This window comes from Balaenoptera borealis (genome assembly GCF_965194805.1).
Source record: "Balaenoptera borealis genome assembly, chromosome: 4".
Taxonomy (NCBI): Eukaryota; Metazoa; Chordata; class Mammalia; order Artiodactyla; family Balaenopteridae; genus Balaenoptera; species Balaenoptera borealis.
The window spans coordinates 105500819-105526159 of NC_138861.1; the positions used below are offsets into that span (position 1 = coordinate 105500819).

Sequence of the window (25341 nt, forward strand, 5' to 3'; positions counted from 1 at the left end):
GCATATCACCAATATACTATTCCTGTCAAAAATGAATAACCTGTGCCCACTCTCACCACTATTATTCAACATACTTTTGGAAGTTTTAGCCACAGCAATCAGAGAAGAAAAAGAAATAAAAGGAATCCAAATTGGAAAAGAAGAAGTAAAGCTGGCACTGTTTGCAGATGACATGATACTATACATAGAGAATGCTAAAGATGCTACCAGAAAACTGCTAGAGCTAATCAATGAATTTGGTAAAGTAGCAGGATACAAAATTAATGCACAGAAATCTCTGGCATTCCTGTACACTAATGATGAAAAATCTGAAAGTGAAATTAAGAAAACACTCCCATTTACCATTGCAACAAAAAGAATAAAATATCTAGGAATAAACCTACCTAAGGAGACAAAAGACCTGTATGCAGAAAATTATAAGACACTGATGAAAGAAATTAAAGATGATACAAACAGATGGAGTGATATACCATGTTCCTGGATTGGAAGAATCAATGTTGTGAAAATGACTCTACTACCCAAAGCAATCTACAGATTCAATGCAATCCCTATCAAACTACCACTGGCATTTTTCACAAAACTAGAACAAAAAATTTCACAATTTATATGGAAACACAAAAGACCCCGAATAGCCAAAGCAATCTTGAAAACGAAAAATGGAGCTGGAGGGATCAGGCTCCCTGACTTCAGACTATACTACAAAGCTACAGTAATCAAGACAGTATGGTACTGGCACAAAAACAGAAATATAGATCAATGGAACAGGATAGAAAGCCCAGAGAGAAACCCAAGCACCTGTGGTCACCTTATCTTTGATAAAGGAGGCAAGAATATACAGTGGAGAAAAGACAGCCTCTTCAATAAATGGTGCTGGGAAAACTGGACAGGTACATGTAAAAGTATGTAATTAGAACACTCCCTTACACAAAAATAAACTCAAAATGGATTAAAGACCTAAATATAAGGCCAGACACTATCAAACTCTTAGAGGAAAACATAGGCAGAACACTCTATGACATAAATCACAGCAAGATCCTTTTTGACCCACCTCCTAGAGAAATGGAAATAAAAACAAAAATAAACAAATGGGACCTAATGAAACTTCAAAGCTTTTGCACAGCAAAGGAAACCATAAACAAGACCAAAAGACAACCCTCAGAATGAGAGAAAATATTTGCAAATGAAGCAACTGACAAAGGATTAGATTAATCTCCAAAATTTACAAGCAGCTCATGCAGCTCAATAACAAAAAAACAAACAACCCAATCCAAAAATGGGCAGAAGACCTAAATAGACATTTCTCCAAAGAAGATATACAGATGGCCAACAAACACCTTAAAGAATGCTCAACATCATTAATCATTAGAGAAATGCAAATCAAAACTACAATGAGATATCATCTCACACCGGTCAGAATAGCCATCTTCAAAAAATCCAGAAACAATAAATGCTGGAGAGGGTGTGGAGAAAAGAGAACACTCTTGCACAGTTGGTGGGAATGTAAATTGATACAGCCACTCTGGAGAACAGTATGGAGGTTCCTTAAAAAACTAAAAAAAGAATTACCACACAACCCAGCAATCCCACTACTGAGCATATACCCTGAGAAAACCATAATTCAAAAAGAGTCATGTACCAAAATGTCCATTGCAGCTCTATTTACAGTAGCCAGGACATGGAAGCAACCTAAGTGTCCATCAACAGATGAATGGATAAAGAAGATGTGGCACATATATACAATGGAATATTACTCAGCCATAAAAAGAAACGAAATTGAGTTATTTGTAGTGAGGTGGATGGACCTAAAGTCTGTTATACAGAGTGAAGTAAGTTAGAAAGAGAAAAACAAATACCGTATGCTAACACAAAATATGGAATCTAAGAAAGAAAAAAAAAAGGTCATGAAGAACCTAGGGGTAAGACAGGAATAAAGACACAGACCTACTAGAGAATGGACTTGAGGATATGGGGAGGGGGAAGGGTAAGCTGTGACAAAGTGAGAGAGTGGCATGGACATATATACACTACCAAACGTAAAATAGATAGCTAGTGGGAAGCAGCTGCATAGCACAGGGAGATCAGCTCAGTGCTTTGTGAACACTTAGAGGGGTGGGAGATGGAGGGTGGGAGGGAGGGAGTCACAAGAGGGAAGAGATATGGGGACATATGTATATGTATAACTGATTCACTTTGTTATAAAGCAGAAGCTAACATACTATTGTAAAGCAATTATACTCCAATAAAGATGTTAAAAAAACCAAAAAATATACAATGTGTAATCCTAGATTGCAACCTGAGATTGGGGAGGAGAAAGCTGTAAAGGAGATAATGAGGAAAGTTGGGAACTATATTTTTTGTGTTAAATTTTTTGAAAGGGATGATGGCATTATAGTTATGTATCATAATGTTCTTGTTCTTTCTTTCTCAAGTAGAGTTAAAGCTTCATGATATCTGCAACTTTCAAATGCTTCACCCATAAATAACCTGTGTGTGTGAGTTTATATGTAAATCCAATGACACAAAATGTCAATAGTTGTTGAATCTATAGAGGTAAAATTTTGTGGAAGTACGTTGTACTCTTCTTTCAACTTTTCTGTAGATCGAAATTTTTAGAAAACCATATTTGGGGAAGAATAGAAGGCAAGGGCAATAACTGTACACCATACATGGTTCTGTAGAACTTTGCTTTCCTTCTTACCTTTCGTTATATCATTATCTACACTAATATGATATTTGTCATTAAATGATACCCATGTGTCAGAGTTCTTCATGTTATATAAAGTGCTGTATAAGTATTAATTGTTAATACATATCAAACATGGAGAGACGGGAAATGGATTTTGGAGAAAGAGAAGATAAGAAAAATACCATCATCCTGGTCTTTAAAATTTTTGTTGGATTAGTGACCAATATTTTCCACTTTGACAGTCTCATAATTGAGACAACCTACTCAGATATTCTTAGATTGGTCCTAAGAGCATCTCTCTCTCTAGGTAAATAATAGCATTATATGCTACCTATGAGTGTGGAAGAATACTAAACAAAGGAGTGAATACAAGGAAGTTGGAATCAGTTGGTTCTGGTGACTCACATCTCTCCCAAATGCAAAATACACTCACCCCTGCCCAAGACCTCCAAAAGTCTTATCTTATTACATCATCTCAGAGACCACACTTGTGTTATCTAACTCAGTTTCAGATACAAATGAAGTTCCTTGAGTGTAGTTCCTTTGGTATAGCACTTCAAATATAGTTTCTCTTGATCTGTAGACCTTTGAAAGTAAAAACGCAAATTACTTGCCCACACACATCCAACATACAATGTTAGGACAGGCATAGGATAACCACTGTAAACACTCTTGTTCAAAAATGGTGAAATGGAAGGGCAGAGGGATTAACCAAGATGGCGGAATAGAAGGACGTGCTCTCACTCCCTCTTGCGAGAGCACCAGAATCACAACTGGCTGCTGGACAGTCATCGACAGGAAGACACTGGACTTCACCAAGGAGGATACCCCACGTCCAAGGACAGAGGAGAAGCCACAGTGAGACGGTAGGAGGGGCACAATCAGAGTAAAATCAAATCCCATAACTGCTGGGTGGGTGACTCACAGACTGGCGAACACTTATACCACAGAAGCACCCACTGGTTTGGAGGTTCTGAGCCCCACATCAGGCTTCCCAACCTGGGGGTCCGGCAACGGGAGGAGGAATTCCTAGAGAATCAGACTTTGAAGCCTAGTGGGAATTGATTGCAGGACTTCGACAGGACTGGGGGAAACAGAGACCCCACTCTTGGAGGGCACACACAAAGTAGTGTGCGCATCGGGACCCAGGAGAAGGAGCATTGACCCTGGGGGAGACTGAACCAGACCTACCTGCTGGTGTTGGGGGGTCTCCTGCAGAGGCAGGGGGTGACTCTGTTTCACCATGGGGACAAGGACACTGGCAGCGGAGGTTCTGGGAAGTTCTCCTTGGCGTGAGCCCTCCCAGAGTCGGCCATTAACCCCACCAAAGAGCCCAGGTAGGCTCCAGTGTTGGGTTGCCTCAGGCAAAACAACCAACAGGGAGGGAACCCAGCCCCACCCATCAACAGTCAAGTGGATTAAGGTTTTACTGAGCTCTGACCGCCACAGCAACAGTCAGCTCTACCCACCACCAGAGCCTCCCATCAAGCCTCTTAGATAGCCTCAACCACCAGAGGGCAGACAGCAGAAGCAAGAAAAACTACAGTCCTGCAGCCTGTGGACCAAAAACCACCGTTACAGAAAGATAGACAAGATGAAAAGGCAGAGGGCTATATACCAGATGAAGGAACAAGAAAAAACCCCAGAAAAACAACTAAATGAAGTGGAGATAGGCAACCTTCCAGAAAAAGAATTCAGAATAATGATAGTGAAGATGATCCAGGACCTCGAAATAAGAATGGAGGCAAAGATTGAGAAGATGCAAGAAATGATTAACAAAGGCCTAGAAGAATTAAAGAACAAACAAACAGAGATGACCAATACAATAACTGACATGAAAACTACACTAGAAGGAATCAACAGCAGAATAACTGAGGCAGAAGAACGGATAAGTGACCTGGAAGACAGAATGGTGGAATTCACTGCTGCAGAACAGACTAAAGAAAAAAGAATGAAAAGAAATGAAGACAGCCTAAGAGACCTCTGGGACAACATTAAACGCAACAACATTCGCATTATATGGGTCCCAGAAGGAGAAGAGAGAGAGAAAGGACCAGAGAAAATATTTGAAGAGATTATAGTCGAAAACTTCCCTAACATGGGAAAGGAAATAGCCACCCAAGTCCAGGAAGCGCAGAGAGTCCCATACAGGATAAACCCAAGGAGAAACACGCCGAGACACATAGTAATCAAAGTGGCAAAAATTAAACACAAAGAAAAATTATTGAAAGCAGCAAGGGAGAAACGACAAATAACATACAAGGGAACTCCCATAAGGTTAACAGCTGATTTCTCAGCAGAAACTCTGCAAGCCAGAAGGGAGTGGCATGATATACTTAAAGTGATGAAAGGGAAGAACCTACAACCAAGATTACTCTAGCCGGCAAGGATCTCATTTAGATTTGATGGAGAAATCAAAACCTTTACAGACAAGCAAAAGCTACGAGAATTCAGCACCACCAAACCAGCTCTACAACAAATGCTAAAGGAACTTCTCGAAGTGGGAAACACAAGAGAAGAAAAGGACCTACAAAAACAAACCCAAAACAATTAAGAAAATGGTCATAGGAACATACATATCGATAATTACCTTAAACGTGAATGGATTAAATGCCCCAGCCAAAAGACACAGGCTTGCTGAATGGATACAAAAACAAGACCCATATATATGCTGTCTACAAGAGACCCACTTTAGACCTAGGGACACATACAGACTGAAAGTGAGGGGATGGAAAAAGATATTCCATGCAAATGGAAATCAAAAGAAAGCTGGAGTAGCTATACTCATATCAGATAAAATAGACTTTAAAATAAAGAATGTTACAAGAGACAAGGAAGGACACTACATAATGATCAAGGGATCAATCCAAGAAGAAGATATAACAATTATAAATATATATGCCCCCAACATAGGAGCACCTCAATACATAAGGCAACTGCTAACAGCTATAAAAGAGGAAATTGACAGTAACACAATCATAGTGGGGGACTTTAACACCTCACTTACACCAATGGACAGATCATCCAAAATGAAAATAAATAAGGAAACAGAGCTTTAAATGACACAATAGATCAGATAGATTTCATTGATATTTATAGGACATTCCATCCAAAAACAGCAGATTACACGTTCTTCTCAAGTGCGCACGGAACATTCTCCAGGATAGATCACGTCTTGGGTCACAAATCAAGCCTCAGTAAATTTAAGAAAATTGAAATCATATCAAGCATCTTTTCTGACCACAACGCTATGAGATTAGAAATGAATTACAGGGAAAAAAACGTAAAAAAGACAAACACATGGAGGCTAAACAATACGTTACTAAATAACCAAGAGATCACTGAGGAAATCAAAGAGGAAATCAAAAAATACCTAGAGACAAATGACAATGAAAACACGACCACCCAAAACCTATGGGATGCAGCAAAAGCAGTTCTAAGAGGGAAGTTTATAGCTATACAAGCCTACCTCAAGAAACAAGAAAAATCTCAAGTAAACAATCTAACCTTATACCTCAAGAAACTAGAGAAAGAAGAACAAACAAAACCCAAAGTTAGCAGAAGGAAAGAAATCATAAAGATCAGAGTGGAAATATATGAAATAGAAACAAAGAAAACAATAGCAAAGATCAATAAAACTAAAAGATGGTTCTTTGAGAAGATAAACAAAATTGATAAGCCATTAGCCAGACTCATCAAGAAAAAGAGGGAGAGGGCTCAAATCAATAAAATCAGAAATGAAAAAGGAGAAGTTACAACAGACACTGCAGAAATACAAAGCATCCTAAGAGACTACTACAAGCAACTCTATGCCAATAAAATGGACAACCTGGAAGAAATGGACAAATTCTTAGAAAGGTATAACCTTCCAAGACTGAACCAGGAAGAAACAGAAAATATGAACAGACCAATCACAAGTAACGAAATTGAAACTGTGATTTAAAATCTTCCAACAAACAAAAGTCCAGGACCAGATGGCTTCACAGGTGAATTCTATCAAACATTTAGAGAAGAGCTAACACCTATCCTTCTCAAACTCTTCCACAAAATTGCAGAGGAAGGAACACTCCCAAACTCATTCTATGAGGCCACCATCACCCTGATACCAAAACCAGACAAAGACACTACAAAAAAAAGAAAATTACAGACCAATATCACTGATGAATATAGATGCAAAAATCCTCAACAAAATACTAGCAAACAGAATCCAACAACACATTAAAAGGATCATACACCACGATCAAGTGGGATTTATCCCAGGGATGCAAGGATTCTTCAATATACGCAAATCAATCAATGTGATACACCATATTAACAAATTGAAGAATAAAAACCATATGATCATCTCATTAGATGCAGAAAAAGCTTTTGACAAAATTCAACACCCATTTATGATAAAAACTCTCCAGAAAATGGGCATAGAGGGAACCTACCTCAACATAATAAAGGCCATATATGACAAACCCACAGGAAACATCATTCTCAATGGTGAAAAACTGAAAGCATTTCCTCTAAGATCAGGAACGAGACAAGGTTGCCCACTCTCACCACTATTATTCAACATAGTTTTGGAAGTCCTAGCCACGGCAGTCAGAGAAGAAAAAGAAATGAAAGGAATACAAATTGGAAAAGAAGAAGTAAAACTGTCACTGTTTGCGGATGACATGATACTATACATAGAGAATCCTAAAACTGCCACCAGAAAACTGCTAGAGCTAATTAATGAGTATGGTAAAGTTGCAGGATACAAAATTAATGCACAGAAATCTCTTGCATTCCTATACACTAATGATGAAAAATCTGAAAGAGAAGTTATGGAAACACACCCATTTACCATTGCAACAAAAAGAATAAAATACCTAGGAATAAACCTACCTAGGGAGACAAAAGACCTGTATGAAGAAAACTATAGGACACTGATGAAAGAAATTAAAGATGATACCAACAGATGGAGAGATATACCATGTTCTTGGATTGGAAGAATCAACATTGTGAAAATGACTATACTGCCCAAAGCAATCTACAAATTCAATGCAATCCCTATCAAATTACCAATGGCATTTTTTACGGAGCTAGAACAAATCATCTTAAAATTTGTATGGAGACACAAAAGACCCCGAATAGCCAAAGCAGTCTTGAGGGAAAAAAACGGAGCTGGAGGAATCAGACTCCCTGACTTCAGACTATACTACAAAGCTACAGTAATCAAGACAATATGGTACTGGCACAAAAACAGAAACATAGATCAGTGGAACAAGATAGAAAGCCCAGAGATAAACCCACGCACCTATGGTCAACTAATCTATGACAAAGGAGGCAAAGATATACAATGGAGAAAAGACAGTCTCTTCAATAAGTGGTGCTGGGAAAACTGGACAGCTACATGTAAAAGTATGAAATTAGAATACTCCCTAACACCATACACAAAAATAAACTCAAAATGGATTCGAGACCTAAATGTAAGACTGGACACTATAAAACTCTTAGAGGAAAACATAGGAAGAACACTCTTTGACATAAATCACAGCAAGATCTTTTTTGATCCACCTCCTAGAGTAATGGAAATAAAAACAAAAATAAACAAATGGGACCTAATGAAACTTCAAAGGTTTTGCACAGCAAAGGAAACCATAAACAAGACGAAAAGACAACCCTCAGAATGGGAGAAAATATTTGCAAACGAATCAACAGACAAGGATTAATCTCCAAAATATATAAACAGCTCATTCAGCTCAATATTAAAGAAACAAACACCCCAATCCAAAAATGGGCAGAAGACCTAAATAGACATTTCTCCAAAGAAGACATACAGACGGCCACGAAGCACATGAAAAGATGTTCAACATCATTAATTATTAGAGAAATGCAAATCAAAACTACAATGAGATATCACCTCACACCAGTTAGAATGGGCATCCTCAGAAAATCTACAAACAACAAATGCTGGAGAGGGTGTAGAGAAAAGGGAACCCTCTTGCACTGTTGGTGGGAATGTAAATTGATACAGCCACTATGGAGAACAATATGGAGGTTCCTTAAAAAACTAAAAATAGAATTACCATATGGCCCAGCAATTCCACTACTGGGCATATACCCAGAGAAAACCGTAATTCAAAAAGACACATGCACCCGAATGTTCATTGCAGCACTATTTACAATAGCCAGGTCATGGAAGCAACCTAAATGCCCATCAACAGACGAATGGATAAGGAAGAAGTGGTACATATATACAATGGAATATTACTCAGCCATAAAGAGGAACGAAATTGAGTCATTTGTTGAGACGTGGATGGATCTAGAGACTGTCATACAGAGTGAAGTAACTCAGAAGGAGAAAAACAAATATCGTATATTAACGCATGTATGTGGAACCTAGAAAAATGGTACAGGTGAGCCGGTTTGCAGGGCAGAAGTTGAGACACAGATGTAGAGAACGGACATATGGACACCAAGGGGGGAAAACTGTGGTGGGGTGGGGATGGTGGGGTGCTGAATTGGGTGATTGGGATTGACATGTATATACTGATGTGTATAAAGTTGATGCCTAATAAGAACATGCAGTATAAAAAAACAAACAAACAAACAAAAAAATGGCGAAATGGGGTGCACACAGGGGTCCCTGTTCCATAGCAATCCTGAAATCCAACTGGGAAAAGGTTGGAAGTTATTCGATTAGACCTCAAGGAAAAATTCTTTATGGCTCTTGAATCTGCCCTCTGGGCTGTAAGTTCCACTTTCTAATATATCCTTTCTTCCTATTTTTTTTAATTGAGATATAATTCATATACTATAAAATTCACTTTTTTAAAGTATAAAATTCAGTGGTTTTTAATACACTCATTAACAAAGTTTTGCAACCATCACCGCTCTCTGATTCCAGAACATTTTCTTCACCCTAAAAAAGAAACCCATTACTAGATGAACACTCACTCATCATTCTCTTACTCTTCTTCAGGCTCTGGCAACCACTAATCTAATAGATTTCTCTCTCTGTAGATTTGCCTCTTTTAAACATTTCATATAAATGAAATTGCACTACATGCAGCCTTCATTTAGCATGTTTTTGAGGTTCATTCTTGTTGTAACATGCGTCAGTTCATTTCTTTTTATGATTGAATAATACTCTATTGTATGGATATACCACATTTTATTTATACATTCACCAGTTGACATTTGGGTTGTTTCTACTTTTTGGCTGTTGTGAATAATGCTGCTGTGAACATTCATACATATTTTTGATTGAACATATGCTTTCGGTTTTCTTAGTTATATACCTAGGGGTGGAATTTGCTGGGTCATATGGTAACTCTATGTTTACATTTTTTAATGTGTTTTCAAAATACATTTTCCAAAATGGCTGCACCATTTTGCATTCCCACCCACCATGTATGAGGACTCAGATTTCTCCACATTCTCACTCACACTTGTTATCTGCATTTTTTATTATAATTCTCCTTCAGGTTGTGAAATGGTATCTCATTGTGCTTTTGATTTGCATTTCCCTAAAGACTAATGATGTTAATCATCTTGTCATGTGCTTACTGGTCATTAGTAATATCTTCTTTGGAGAAATGTCTACTCAAATCATATGCTGTTTTTTTATTTGGGCATTTGTCTTTTTATTGTTGGATTATAAGAGTTCTTTATATACTTGGACAGTAGACCTTTATCAGACATGTGATTTGTAAATATTTACTCCTATTCTGTGGACTCTCTTCACTTAGTGTCCTTTGAAGTACAAAAGTTTTCAATTTTAATCAAACTCATTATATCTATTTTTTTCTCTTGTTGCTTGTGTTTTAGTGTCTAATCTAAGGAATCATTGCCTTAATCTAAGGTCTTGAAGATTTACACTTATGTTTTCTTTCAGATTTTTATAGTTTTAGCTCCTATATTTAGGTCACTGGTGCATTTTGAGTTAATTATTCTATATGGTATGAGGTGGAGGTCCAGTTTCATTATTTTGCATGTAAATATCCAGTTGTCCTAAAACAGTTTGTTGAAAAGACAATTATTTCCCCCACTGAATTGTCTTGGTACTCTTATCAAAAATGGATTAATGGTTTATCTTGAGACTCAGTTCTACTCTATTGATCTATATGTCTGTCCTTAGGACATTAACACCTAGGCTTGATTATTATACTTTATAGTAAGTTTTGAAATCAGGAATTGCTAATCCTTCAGTTTAGTTTTTTTTCAAGATTATTTTGGCTATTCTGGATTCCTTGTATTTCAATATGCTTTTTAGAATCAGCTTGTCAGTTTCTACAATAATGCCAGCTAGGGTTTTGATAGGGATTGTGTTGAATTTGTTGATCAATTTGGGGAGTTATTATCATGTTAACAATATTAAGTCTTCCAGTTCATGAACACAGGATGTATTTCTGTTTATGTTTTGTCAAACTTATTCCTATAAGTGTTTTCTTCGTAATACTGTTGTAAGTGGAATTATTTTCTTAATTATTTCCTTTTAGAATTGTTTAGTGCCATTGTATACAAGTAAAATTGATTTTTATGTATTGATATGGCATCCTGTAACCTTGCTGAACTTACTAGTTCTAAAATTTTGTGTGTGTGGATTCCTTACAAATTTGTATATACAACATTATGTTATCTATAAAGAGAGTTTTATTTCTACTTTTTCAATCCAAATTACTTTTATTTCTTTTTCCTGCCTAATTGCACTGGCTAGAACCTCCAGTACATGTTGAATGGAAGTAGTGAGAGCATATGTCCTCCTCTTGTTCTGATATTATGGGGGAAACTTTCAGTCTTTCACCATTAAGTGTGACGTTATCTGTAGATTTTTCATAGATGCTCTTTCGTAGATTGAGGTAGTTTCCTTCTATTCCTGGTTTGTTCACTGTTTTTATCATGAAAAGGTATCAAGTGCTTTTCTACATCTATGGAGATTATTATGTGGCTTTTATTCTTTATTAATACGTTATATTACATTGCCTGATTGGTTTTTATATGTTGAACTAACCTTGTATTCTTGGGATTCTTGGTCTTGATATATAATCCTTTTTTTTTTAACATCTTTTTTGTAGTATAATTGCTTTACAATGGTGTGTTAGTTTCTGCCTTACAACAAAGTGAATCAGCTATACATATACATATATCCCCGTATCTCCTCCCTCTTGCATCTCCATCCCACCCTCCGTATCCCACCCCTCTAGATGGTCACAAAGCACCAAGCTGATCTCCCTGTGCTATGCAGCTGCTTCCCACTAGCTATCTATTTTACATTTGGTAGTGTATATAAGTCCATGTCACTCTCTCACTTCGTCCCAGCTTACCCTTCCCCCTCCTGGTGTCCTCAAGTCCATTCTCTACATCTGCATCTTTATTCCTGTCCTGCCCCTAGGTTCTTCAGAAACATTTTTTTTTCTTTTCAGATTCCACATAATGTGTTAGCATGCGGTATTTATTTTTCTCTTGCTAACTTACTTCACTCTGTGTGACAGACTCTGGGTCCATCTGTCTCGCTACAAATAACTCAGTTTCGTTTCTTTTTATGGCTGAGTAATACTCCGTTGTGTATATGTGCCACATCTTCTTTATCCATTCATCTGTCGACGGACACTTAGATTGTTTCCATGTCCTGGCTATTGTAAATAGAGCTTCAGTGAGCATTGTGGTACATGACTCTTTTTGAATTATGGTTTTCTTAGGGTACATACCCAGTAGTAGGATTGCTGGGTCGTATGGTAGTTCTATTTTTAGGTTTTTAAGGAACCTCCATACTGTTCTCCAAAGTGGCTGTGTCAATTTACATTCCCACCAACAGTGAAAGAGTGTTCCCTGTTCTCCACACCCCCTCCAGCATTTATTGTTTGTAGATTTTTTGTTGATGGCCATTCTGACTGGTGTGGGATGATATGTCATTGCAGTTTTGATTTGCATTTCTCTAATGATTAGTGATGTTGAGCATCCTTTCATGTGTTTGTTGGCAATCTGTATATCTTCTTTGGAGAAATGTCTGTTCAGGTCTTCTGCCCATTTTTGGATTGGGTTGTTTTTTTGATATTGAGCTGCATGAGCTGCTTGTAAATTTTAGAGATTAATCCTTTGTCAGTTGCTTCGTTTGCAGATATTTTCTCCCATTCTGAGGGTTGTCTTTTGGTCTTGTTTATGGTTTCCTTTGCTGAGCAAAAGCTTTTGAGTTTCATTAGGTCCCATTTGTTTATTTTTGTTTTTATTTCCATTTCTCTAGGAGGTGGGTCAAAAGGGATCTTGCTGTGATTTATGTCATAGAGTGTTCTGCCTATGTCTTCCTCTAAGAGTTTGATAGTGTCTGGCCTTACATTTAGGTCTTTAATCCATTTTGGGTTTATTTTTGTGTATGGTGTTAGGGAGTGTTCTAATTTTGTTCTTTTACGTGTAGTTGTCCAGTTTTTTCAGCACCACTTACTGAAGAGGCTGTCTTTTCTCCATTGTATATTCTTGCCTCCTTTATCAAAAATAAGGTGACCATATGTGCGTGGGTTTATCTCTGGGCTTTCTGTCCTGTTCCTTTGATCTATATTTCTGTTTTTGTGCCAGTACCATACTGTCTTGATTACTGTAGCTTTGTAGTATAGTCTGAAGTCAGGGAGCCTGATTCCACCAGCTCCATTTTTCTTTCTCAAGATTGCTTTGGCTATTCGGGGTCTTTTGTGTTTCCATAAAAATTGTGAAATTTTTTGTTCTAGTTCTGTGAAAAATGCCAGTGGTAGTTTGATAGGGATTGCATTGAATCTGTAGATTGCTTTGGGTAGTATAGTCATTTTCATGATGTTGATTCTTCCAATCCAAGAACATGGTATATCTCTCCATCTGTTTGTATTATCTTTAATTTCTTTCATCAGTGTCTTACAGTTTTCTGCATACAGGTCTTTTGTCTCCTTAGGTAAGTTTATTCCTAGGTAGGTGTTTTATTCTTTTTGTTGCAATGGTAAATGGGAGTGTTTCCTTAATTTCTCTTTCAGATTTTTCATCATTAGTGTATAGGAATGCTAGAGATTTCTGTGCATTAATTTTGTATCCTGCTACTTTACCAAATTCATTGATTAGCTCTAGTAGTTTTCTGATAGCATCTTTAGGATTCTCTGTATATAGTATCATGTCATCTGCAAACAGTGACAGCTTTACTTCTTCTTTTCCGATTTGGATTCGTTTTATTTCTTTTTCTTCTCTGATTGCTATGGCTAAAACTTCCAAAACTATGTCGAATAATAGTGGTGAGCGTGGACAACCTTGTCTTGTTGTATAATCCTTTTTATGTGTTGCCTGTTTCTGTGTGATAGGAGAGTTGGCCCTTGAACAATGTGGTGGATAGGGGCTGACCCTTCATGCAGTTGAAAATCTGTTTATGACTTATGCTCAGCCCTCTGTATTTGCATTTCCACATCCACAGATTCAACCAGTCACAGATTGTGTAGTACTGTAGTATTTACTATTGAAAAAATCCACATATAAGTGGACCCGCACAGCTCAAACCCATGTAGCTCAAGGGTCAACTGGATTTTTGGATAGTTTTCATTTCATTTAGTAGTTTTCTTTTCATGTGATTTCTTTGTCCAGTTTTGGTATCAGGCTAATATTGCCCTCATAGAATGAGTTGGGAAGTGTTCCTTCCTCATTTCTTGTTTTGGAGTTTGTGAAGGATTGGTTTTAATTCCTCTTTAAATGTATAATAGAATTCACCAGTAAATCTGTGTGTCCCTGGGCTTTTCTTTGTGGCAAGATTTTTGGTTACTAATTCAGTCTTTTTACTTGCAGGTCCAGGTGTTTACTGTTACTTCTTGAGTGAGTTTGATAGTTTGTGTCTTTCTAGGAATTTGGCCATTTCATCTAGGATATCTAATGTGTTGATGTATAGCTTTTTTTTTTTGTAGTATTTCTTGATTACTTTTAATGTTAATGGTGATATTGCTTCCTTCATTTCTGATTTTACAAACTTAAATCTATTCTGGTTTTTATTCTTGGTCAAATTTTTGATTTTTTCAAAGAACCAACTTTTGGTTTTATTGCTCTTCTCTGTTGTCTTTCTATTCTCTATCTTATTTTTTTCTGCCCTAACTTTTTATTTATTTTCTTCTCTGTGCTTGCTTTGGGTTTAATTTTCAATTCGTTTTCTCTTAAGGAGGAAGGTTAGGTTATTGGGTTATTGGGTTGAATTTTTTTTAATATATGTGTTTATTGTTGTAAATTGCTCTCTAAGCACTGCTTTAGCTTCATCACATAACTTTTGCTGTGTTGTTTTCCTTTTCAGTCATTTGGGAGTTGATTGGTCTTGAGCATCTTCTTCCAAGTTCAGTCATTTGGCTGTTTGCAGGAGACTTCAGTTCCTCTCCTTGTGAGCCTCCTCAGTGCCGCTCACAGTACGGCTTTCTCCAGAGTGAGTGATGAGAGAGCAAGAGGACAGAATAGTGTGGGTGGGGGTCACAGCGAACACCAGTGTTCAGAGTATCCAGGGTAGAAACCATATTCTTTTATAACCTAATCTTGGAAGTGACATACACTTCTGCAGTATGTTATTAGTAATCACACATTCCACCCTTGATACAATGTGGAAGGGACTACACAACACTGGAAACCAGGAGGTGGGAGTGGGAATCATTAAGGACCATCTTGAATCTGGCTACCACAAACAACTTGCCTAAACTCTTGAATTAGTTAAATTTGGAAAATGAAGAGATAGGGCAAAAATAAATTATTTCTGTCTTCTTGGGGGCATACTATTTCCATTTGGCAACATATTTTCTCTTCTAGCCCAGTGTTTGTTAGTTGCCTGAATTTTGAAACCATCTGAGTTTATATCCCTGGCCTAGATCTTTATTTAACTCAATTTTTTTTATAGTTATGATAACTTGCACAAGTATTCTAGTAGGCTCACTAATCAGCAGCTGAGCAGCATTTTCTTTGTCTTTCTCTTTTTTATCTTGTTTGTTTGTTTTTTGCCAAGTCCTTTGGTCTCACACACAGACTTATTCCCAGTATAAACAAACAAAAACTGAGTAGATGAATAGAGTAAAGTAGCATTAAACTTAGCTCTAAACTCAACTCTAAAGTATAGCCCTAGTCACATGATATGTCTGATCATATTTCTGTGGTTTTTTGATAAATATAATTATTTTGAACTTATAAAGTGATATTAGCCAATACATTACAGGATAATTAACCAAAATACCTGGAAGTAAATCAGTATCTCCTTTTAACACATAATTCAAAGCAAGATTAGGTTTGAAAAAAGATGGAAAAGAGTGTTCACAGATGCCTTCAGGGATTCCTGGAAGTAAAAATCAAGAAATGGTATAAATTGGGAATCCTTATGTGTAACATGGAAATTTCTCGTTTTGATACAGATCACTTTAGTTGGGTTACATGTGCTAATATTAACTATTCTGGAGCACAGTATATCACATGGGCTTAGAAATTATGTCCTTTGTGTTTTCCCAGCTAGTTAATAATTTTACATATTAACCTAGTTAGTTAATATATTTACTTATTTGACATTTTATGATTTACATAAAAGATAACTGCTCAGCCTGCATCTTTTTGTTTGTCTTGTTATTTTCACTATAACCTAAGATAACAGTGGAGTAAATGTCAGCTATTAAAATGACAAGTACAGGAGTTCAGTATTTTATCTACAATCTCATAGAACTTTAAAATATCCTGTAAGCAAGACTTATTATGACTTCCAAGGTTCTATTATCATTTCCATTTTTATGAACAGAGAAACTAAAACACGGAGGGGTATGTAACTAGCCTGAATTCAGGAAGATGGCTAAGATTTCAATCTATAGCTAAGTCTTTCTTTTTTCATTAAAATATAGTTGACATACAATATTATTTTAGTTTCAGGTATACTATGGAGTGATTCACATTTGCACGCATGATGAAATGATCACCATAATAAGTCTAGTAAGCAACTGTCCTCATACAAAGTTAATACAGTATTATTGACCATATTTCTTGCGTTGTATATTCTCATTTATATGTGGACTCTAAGAAACAAAACAAAAACAAACTAAGCTAAAACAGACTCATAGTTACAGAGAACAAACAGGTGGTTGCCAGAGGGGAGGGGTGTTGGGGGATGAAATAGGTGAAGGGGGAAATTAAGAGGTACAAACCTCCAGTTATAAAATAAATGAGCCACAGGCATGTGATATATACAGTTGACCCTTGGACAACGTGGGGGTTAGGAGCACTGACCCTCTGCACAGTGAAAAATGAGTCTAACTTTGCAGCGGGCCCTCTGTACTCGGGGTTCCACATCCACAGACTGACCAACCATGGACTGTGCAGTACCGTAGTATGTATTTATTGGAAAAAATCCATGTCTGTGTGTACCCCCGCAGTTCAAATGCATGTTGCTCAGTGCTCAACTGTATAGCCAAGTCTTTTTTTCTAGTACTCAGAAACAAATAGTTCCTCTCTTCCCTACTGGGCTCCAAACAAAGAATAAATGTGAGGACTAAAATGTTACTTTTTTTATAGGCCCATAATCCCTTCTCAAATGTTTTTTCAGAATTCAACGTTCTTTGTTTTGAAAGAGCTAATGTAACAGAGATGTTTATTATGTAACATCTCCAGCAGGTCCAAAACAGCACCCTGTGATCAAATATATTGATATTTCTGCAGGACCGTAAACAGATTGATGTCGGCTGAGGTCACATTTTGCTACCAGATACAGTGGTGGTCATGGTGGAGGTAGTTTTGTTGCCTTTCCTCACCTTTAAATAGTATGTTTTCTAATCTTCTTGCATTTTAGAATCATGGATCTATAAAAGTGGTTGCTAGTTGGAGGACTTGCCTTCACATCTCTTAGACAATTGCTCCAGCTAATACTGAACCCCAAAACTAAGGAGACTCAACCCTTCAGTCTCAGACAGCCCAGGATCAGGTCAGGCCTATTCACACAGCACTGATCTGGCTGGGTAAGAGTTGAGGCATTTAAGGAGCAGAGGAGCATGTTGGTTTGGCCAAAAAGTTCGTTTGGGTTTTTCCATAACATCTTACAGAAAAACCCAAACAAACTTTTTGGCCAACCCATTATCTCTAGAAGTAGGCCCACTTCTAAGAGGAAGAAGTATGGAGCCTAACCAAATACACTTAGTCATCCTTCCTAGTTCAGCAATCTTTCTGCCTCTGAAGGAGCAGAGTAAATAAAAGGATTGGGGTGAGGCCAGTAGTGTGTGTGTGAAAAAAGCCACCACCATCCAATATCAAAACTCTTTATTACTTATTATATACTGTGTTTATAAGTGGTCTGTCTTTATTCCATACCTCTTATAAAATCATTCAATTGTTTTTACCTCTTGTACAGGTTTCAAGCAGAATTGTATATGACTGCTGTTCTTTATTTTGGTTGTAGCTGACCAACATGTTTTGGGACCAAGGACTGATTAAGACCCTCAGTAGTGGTACTGCTGTTTTTATAGGGGAATCTTAGTAGATGTGCACTGAAATATTTAAGAGTGAAATCTCATAATTCTGCAATTTACTTTCCGGTAGTTCTGCAAACCAATAAAAGTAAAAAGAAGGCTAATGTGGCAGAATGCTAACAATTCTTGAATCTTGATAGAGGCTGTCTGTGTCATTGTGGTGTTCTTTATTTTTTTCTTTCTGATTGAAATTTCTCGATATGAAAAGTTGAAAAAAGAAAAAAATCCTTGATGACATTTAGGCTATATATGAAGTGTACATTTGACAGAATTGAAGAATTAATGGTAATAAATAGTTACAGAGTTTAGATATTTTCTTTAATAGTTAATGTGTATACCTACTCTATTAGGTTAAAACTTGCTTGGTTACTTTACTTATATATACAATTTATGTTCACATACTAAGTGTCTTAGTATCTCGTAGAATACATTTGAATTAAAACTCTGAAAATAAGCTGTCTGTTTTTATGTCTAGTGGTTTATATTTTAGCTTGGGACCAAAAATAATTATTTTTAAGAAACAATTAAAAATGCCAAGTTTGGGGTTGATATATTCTCATAATACTAATTAAACCAACAAGGTTTTTATTGCTAAGTCCTAGAAACCATTCGCAATTATGGACCGAATCTGAGACTTGTGAAATCATTAATTTGTAATTAAGATAAATTTAAACATTGGTATTTTGCATTCTCTTTTTTAATTCTTATTATATTTATTTCTTCCCTAGATCTGCCTCAGAACTGTGATCCTAACATTCCCCTAGTTGCTCAGGAATTAATGAAAAAGATGATACGTCAGTTTGCAATTGAGTATATTTCAAAAAGTGGTAAAATTCAAGAGAATAGAAATGGTTCAATTGGACCAAGTCTAATATGTAAGAATATCCAAATGAATCAAGCAGAAAACTCCCTTCAGGAAGAGCAGGAAGGCCCCTTAGACCTCACTGTGAATCGAATGCAAGAACAAAATACTCAGCAAGGTAAGATTTGTGTGTATGTGTGTGGTATGTGTGTTTATGTGTGTGTGTGATATATAATTTTATGTTTTAGTATTTCTAAATATATATAACCTTATATTCACAGAGAAATTTACTTTAGAAGTAATATTACTTGTAATTAACCTATGTAGTATGGACTAGAGAGAAGTGTTAAATTAGAGCTTTTGTATTACATTTGACTTTGTTTATAAAACTGGAAGTGAGAGTTTCTCTCAGTGTTTTTTCACAATAAAGTGTATGGTGAGAGAATTCTAGCAAGCAACCTAAAAGGAAAGTGTACAAATAAAAAGATATATATGATAAAAATGTATTTTTGTAATGTACAGCTGAGAACATTCATTAAGCACTTGCTGTTCAGTTTTTTGCACTTAGGTGAAAAATAGAAAGAAATAGATGATTTGTATTCAATTGTTTATAATCTAACTAGGGAAAGAGAAAAGTTAATGCATGTGATAAATATAATATAATTAACTATATGGAGATAACATTTTTCCTAAGAAGCATGAATGATGAGGCTGTATTGGTCTTATCTAATTGTTAATTGAAGGAAGAGTTGTGATTCTCAGAGGAAAAGAAGGAAGACCTTAAAGTGCTTGTGGAGGATGCCAAACAAGTGTTTGCCTGGAGAAGAGAGAACAAGTGGCTTTTGTTAATACAAGTTAAGGATAGTGTTGTCAGGCCTCAAAGCCAGAAAAAATGTCAGCATTAAGTTTGATTGCAGAAGGCAGTGTGGTGTTGGAGGCTGTAAAGAAGAGTACACTAGTCAGTGTTTAAAGAAGATAATCTTTTCAATGTGTAAGACATTAAAATTGAGGGAGGCTGAAATATGGAAATACTTTTCTCTTTTTGCTTCCCTAATTGTAGGTTGTGTGAGTTTATTTATGTAGTAAGATCTGAGAAATTTGAGATAATAATTAGGTAGGTTATAAGACAGAAAGAAATGTTGAAGATGATTTTGATACAAGTCTTAAGGACAAAAATATATCAATACATTGAATTTTGGAAGTTAGAAAGCATGGGATTTTTAGAATTTTTGTTTGTCTTGCTTTTCCATGTTTCATACCCTCTTATATCTCTTCTCCTTTGTGGGAGGCAGTTCAGTGTTCTAAAGAGACTAAAACATAGGCTTTGGTATCTGTGAGAGACTTGTGGTTGAAATCCCAGCTCTGCTACTTAAGTTACATGAATAGTTAACTTTACCTATCAGAGCTTTAATTTCCTCATTTGTTACTTGGCAATAATAATAACAAACTCATTGGAGCAATATGAAAGTTAAATATAAAGTAACCAACTCATAAAAGATACTCAGACATTAGTCTCTCCCTACTCTCTACCTCCTGTCCCCTACCACCACAGAAGAGAAGGCTTGGAAGTAACATGGTAGTTATCTGTAAATATTTCTATGGCTCTTCCACTAAAGTAGGACTGAACTTTCTCTGAACGGCCCAATGAGTAGAATTAGGATCACTACCTAGAAGTTAGGTGGAAACAGATTTCAGGTCCATATAAGAAAGAATATTTCTAAAGAGCAGACATTTTTTTAAAGGGGAAAGGGGAAAATGATTCCCTGGTTGCCTTATCATTAGAGGCATTCAAAAGCATCAGATGAGTGGTTGGAATAGATGACATTTTAAAAGTAAATTTCCAGTCCTTACATTCTGTGATTCTATGAATTTAAGTAATAAGGCAGACCCAAGTATATATAGAAAATAAGTAATGTAGTTACTTATTTAAATTATTTTGATATTCTAGGCAAAGTGCACAAATATATATGTGAACATTCTGAGGCTGAAAAGTCATTTAGTTTAGTGTGGCTTGTAGTGTATAAAGCAAGGGAGAGAATGGTAATAGGTGAGGCTAAAGAAATAGGTAGGGGTAAGATTGTGAGAAAGCCATGTAGGAAATATTAAGGATTTTGACTTTTCTTAGGGCCGTAGAAAGCTGCTAGGTTTCTTTAAGCAGAGAGTAACAAATCAGATTTTCTTTTATAAAACTATTCTGCTGTGGTATAGATTGGTAAGCTCTAACTTTGTCTACTTGCATACCAAATTTTTTTTTAATGTAGCACATGTATGTGTGTATCTATACACACCAGTACCTTATATGTACTAATATTTCCACAAATTAAAAATTTTAAGGTTGAAATAAAGATGTTATAAACAATTTTTAAATGTCTTGCTAATCGTGGTGACTTCACCCCCAGTATCTTATTACACAATGTAGACTTTGGAGTGTTTTCATTAGTAATAATACAAGGTATAAATCCTTATTTCAAATGGTTTCTTAAGAACTAAAAAAACTTTTGGACTGACTTCACTGTTCATACCTTATAGTATAATTAATAAAGTGCTCATACTAGTAGTAGCAGGATTAGTTCTGCCTTTGTTTGTCTATTATTTGCTAGTGCTTACTTTTTTCACATTATTCTCACTCTAATTTTGCAACAATACTCATTTAAGCCATTTGTTCATTTTGTGAGTTATTTTATTCAAATTAGATGCTGTAATCTGTAAACCCAGTAGATAATCTAGCCATAAATAATGTAGATAATTTATGGATTGTCTGACCTATAAATCTATAAAATTATTAATCCCAAATGGTTTTACAGGTAACTTCATATAACCTTAAGGCAGCAGATAATTCTTATCTTTTACAGACTATTTTAAAGAATAGAAAAGAGAGAAATATTGATATAATCTTTATCAAAACAAGGCACAGATAGTAAAAGAAAGAAAATTTGCAAGCTAGTCTTATTTACAAACCTAGGTACAAAAATTCTAAACAAAATGTTGGCAAATTGAACATAGTAAATTATAAAAACATTATAAATGTTTTTATAAATTATAAATGTTTATAAACATTATAAATGTTTATATAAATTATAAATTATAAAAACATTATAAATCATCTGTGGGGAAGCACAGATGATTCTGCGTTTGAGACACCTTTATGATTTTACACATTACAAAAAAAAAAACCATATCATCCTAATAGCTACAGAAAAAATTTACAAAAGCTGACACATTTATTATAAAAAATGCTTATCACCCCAAGAATAGATGAGTACTTCTGCTATGAGGGACATCATAACCAAATGATTTAAAGTAATGGACATGACAAAAATTTTCAACATTTTATGAGAGGTCTTGACTCATGTAACGTGATGAGAAAAAAAGAAATATGAAAGTAAGCAATAATAAGTAATAGGTTATAAGGAAAGAATGAGAAAAATTGTGGTTACTTACAAACAGTATGATTGTGTATATAGAAAATATGAAAGAATATCTATGTAAAGTTTTAGAACTGATGAAAGAGTTCAGAAAAGGTACTCCTCACGAGATTAGTATGATAACATCCAGTTAGAAAATCCAGTTTTTAAAAAATCTTCTACAATAGCAACAAAAGCAGGAAAAACGTTATAACACCTAAGAATGAAGCTAATAAACTAAGACCTTATGGAGAACATTATAAAACTTTATTGAAGGTTATAAAAGAAGACTCCCAAAATGAGTGATTATATTTTAAATGAATGGGAAGACTCTAAAAGACAGCAGTTCATCTTTAATGTACTTAATAATTCAATGTCATTCTAGTCAAAATTCTGATAGGGTTTATTGTGAAAAATGACTTGCCAATCATAAAATTTATGAGCAAAACTTAAAAGAGCGAAGAATTACCAAGTCAAGGTGGTGAGGGACTTCTCTAAAACATATCAAGACTGTATAATAATTCAAACAGGGTGCTATGGGCCATATACAAATCACTAGGACAGATTAGCAAGCCCAGAAGAGATGTCATTATAAATCACCAGGATGATGGCCTGTTCAGTAAACAGTTCCAGGGCAATTGGTTACCCATTTGGAGGGGGAAAAAATGGATCCCTACCTTACACCGCTCACAAAAGTAATTTTAGTTGGGTTAAAGGGCTAAATGTTAAAAGCAAAACTAAGTTAGAAAAGATAAAGGATTATGTCTTAATGAATTTAAAATAAGAATTTCTTAAGATGCAGAAATAACAATCCATGCAATAATTGTGTAAATTTGTACTAAAATGTAAAACTTAAGTGTTATAAACGTCACTGTGAAGAGAGTGAAAATTCAAGTCTCAAATTTGGAGACAGTATTTACAACTGATGTAACTAACAACCATTCAGCTAATCAAACAGAACTACAGCCAATGAGGAAAACATGACACCTTAGAAAAATAGGCAAAAACAGTTATCAGAAGATTACAAAATAACCAAATAAGCAAAGTAAAAGATGCTCAGAAGAATATCCTGCTCAGCTTTCATCCCAATATAGGGTTCTTTTATTCTGTCATATAAAAGATGGTAATTCAACCTCTGATTGACAGTAAGTACGTGCAAAAAATCGTTGTTTGACAGCTCTGACAATTAAGCTCCTATCTCTGAAACATCCACCCTTCATTTTATATTTCTTCCATCTGCAATAATTATTTTACTCAATAGTACTGTAAATATTTGTAGAAATTATTGTATCTCCAGACTTCTCTTTCCCATGCTAACCTTTAGGGTTTTGGGGTTTCTTTTCCATCTGCAACAATATGAGAAAATGTATTCCTTTTACTTATTATTAGTGCTGTAAATATTTGTTGAAACTATTTTGTCTGTCTAAACCTCTGTTTTCCATGCTAATCTTTATATAGCTTCTCTAATTTTTCTTCATAAATCAGTTTCCATACTTCTCATTTTCCTTGTCCTCTCTTCCACAAACTGTAGACTGACTTAAAATATTGTTACCCTGAGAGATACATTCCTATTTGCCTCTCCATTGTACCTTCTAACCAGGTATTTCAAATATTAGAGAGATTTCTTTGTATACTTTCATTTCTGCAGATTTGTATAAATACTCTGAGCCTCAGAAACTGGGAGAAAGTAAGTTATGAATTCTTTTGTCCTGGAGCAGTAGCTTAAAAAACAGGTAGAAATAAAATTAGCATAACCAAAAAAAAATTTTTTTTCGATTTTAATCTGAGCCCAGAGTAAAAGCTTCTCCTGAATTACAAAGTACAGGAAGAAATTTGCAATTTACGGACCTTTATCATTATCGTGACAACCATGAAGAATTTACCGGTTCTGTACAAAACAAGATCAAATGTGGGCAGAGGTGAAAGAGCAGCGCTTTATTGGCCTTGTTGGTGGTGTTGTCTACCATGAGGTCCAGTGAATATTCTGGTAGAATTTTCATTATAGTAAATTTCTCACTTCATTGTAATTGTTTCCGTGTTTATCTCCCCACTGTAATCAACCTTTGGGAGCAGGAACCTGTGTAATCTCTTTTGTATCCCCAGGGCGTGTATGATATATGACATATTGGATTTACTGGATTAAAAATCTTCACTATTTTCAAATGCTATTGACAACTAAACTGAGAATTGATACTTGATCATTGGATTTATGGTTTTTTAGCAGTGAAATTTCTTATTTTAAACATATTGGATGGAAATTATCCTGAAATATCTTTATGCTTTCTTAAACAACATATGGAACATTGTGTCATGATGAACATTAATTATTACACTGACCTGTATTGACTTGACATTTTTAGAATTATTCTCCCTTAAGCTAACTGGCAACAGATTAAGTTAAAAATACTTTTAAGAAATTATTATTTCACATTGCTATCAGTAGGCTTAACTTTGGAAATCATGTCTCCTAGATTGAATAAGATTTTTTAAAAAAATAAGTTATGTATGAGACGAATATAAACTAGACTTCAGGTAAATTTTATATTTCATTGAATGAAATATATAAATTTCAGTGATATGTTTAATTGTTATTAAGTATCCTTTGTTGTTGCTGCTGCTGCCATTCTAGTCTGGTTTCTTGGCTGAGATTAAGGTAGGTGACACTGTCAGCTGAGATGTTAAACTATAATTAAAAGAGCAATGTATCATTTTATGATATCATGTATTATAAACTACGCTGTTTATAAATGAAGTTTGTTGTTACTCTGTTAGGAAAATACTGAATAGTTTTGTTTTTTTTTAAAGTTCAATTCAGAAGATATTTCCATATCTACTAATGAAGGCAATAAAATTATCCATCTTGTTTTTCTGTGCTGAACTTTTGTTTTCCAAGGCTGAAGACATATGGAAGAAAATGTTATGTTCCATGCTTGAGAAGATACCATATTTTAGTAAACCTGAAGAATAAAACATATCTAAATGATTTCATGTCCCTTCTGATCTAACCTTCTC

At 35.4% G+C, this 25341-nt stretch overlaps 1 protein-coding gene across 24 annotated transcripts in view; it reads left to right on the forward strand.

Moving 5' to 3' along the window:
* Nucleotides 1-25341, forward strand: part of LCORL (ligand dependent nuclear receptor corepressor like) — a 185035-nt gene that overhangs the window by 111064 nt on the left and 48630 nt on the right. For 21 of the 24 annotated variants that reach the window (XR_014244608.1, XR_014244609.1, XR_014244610.1 and 18 more), the window contains one exon: nucleotides 18852-19103. Coding sequence is in view for 20 of the 24 variants with exons in the window: in XM_082391844.1 (XP_082247970.1) it covers nucleotides 18852-19103 (252 nt within the window). In the remaining 4 variants the exon portion in view is untranslated. Of the gene's footprint in view, nucleotides 1-18851; nucleotides 19104-19668; nucleotides 21293-25341 lie in introns of those variants that run through there. The other 3 variants (XM_082391848.1, XM_082391850.1, XM_082391840.1) reach the window with 3 other exon arrangements.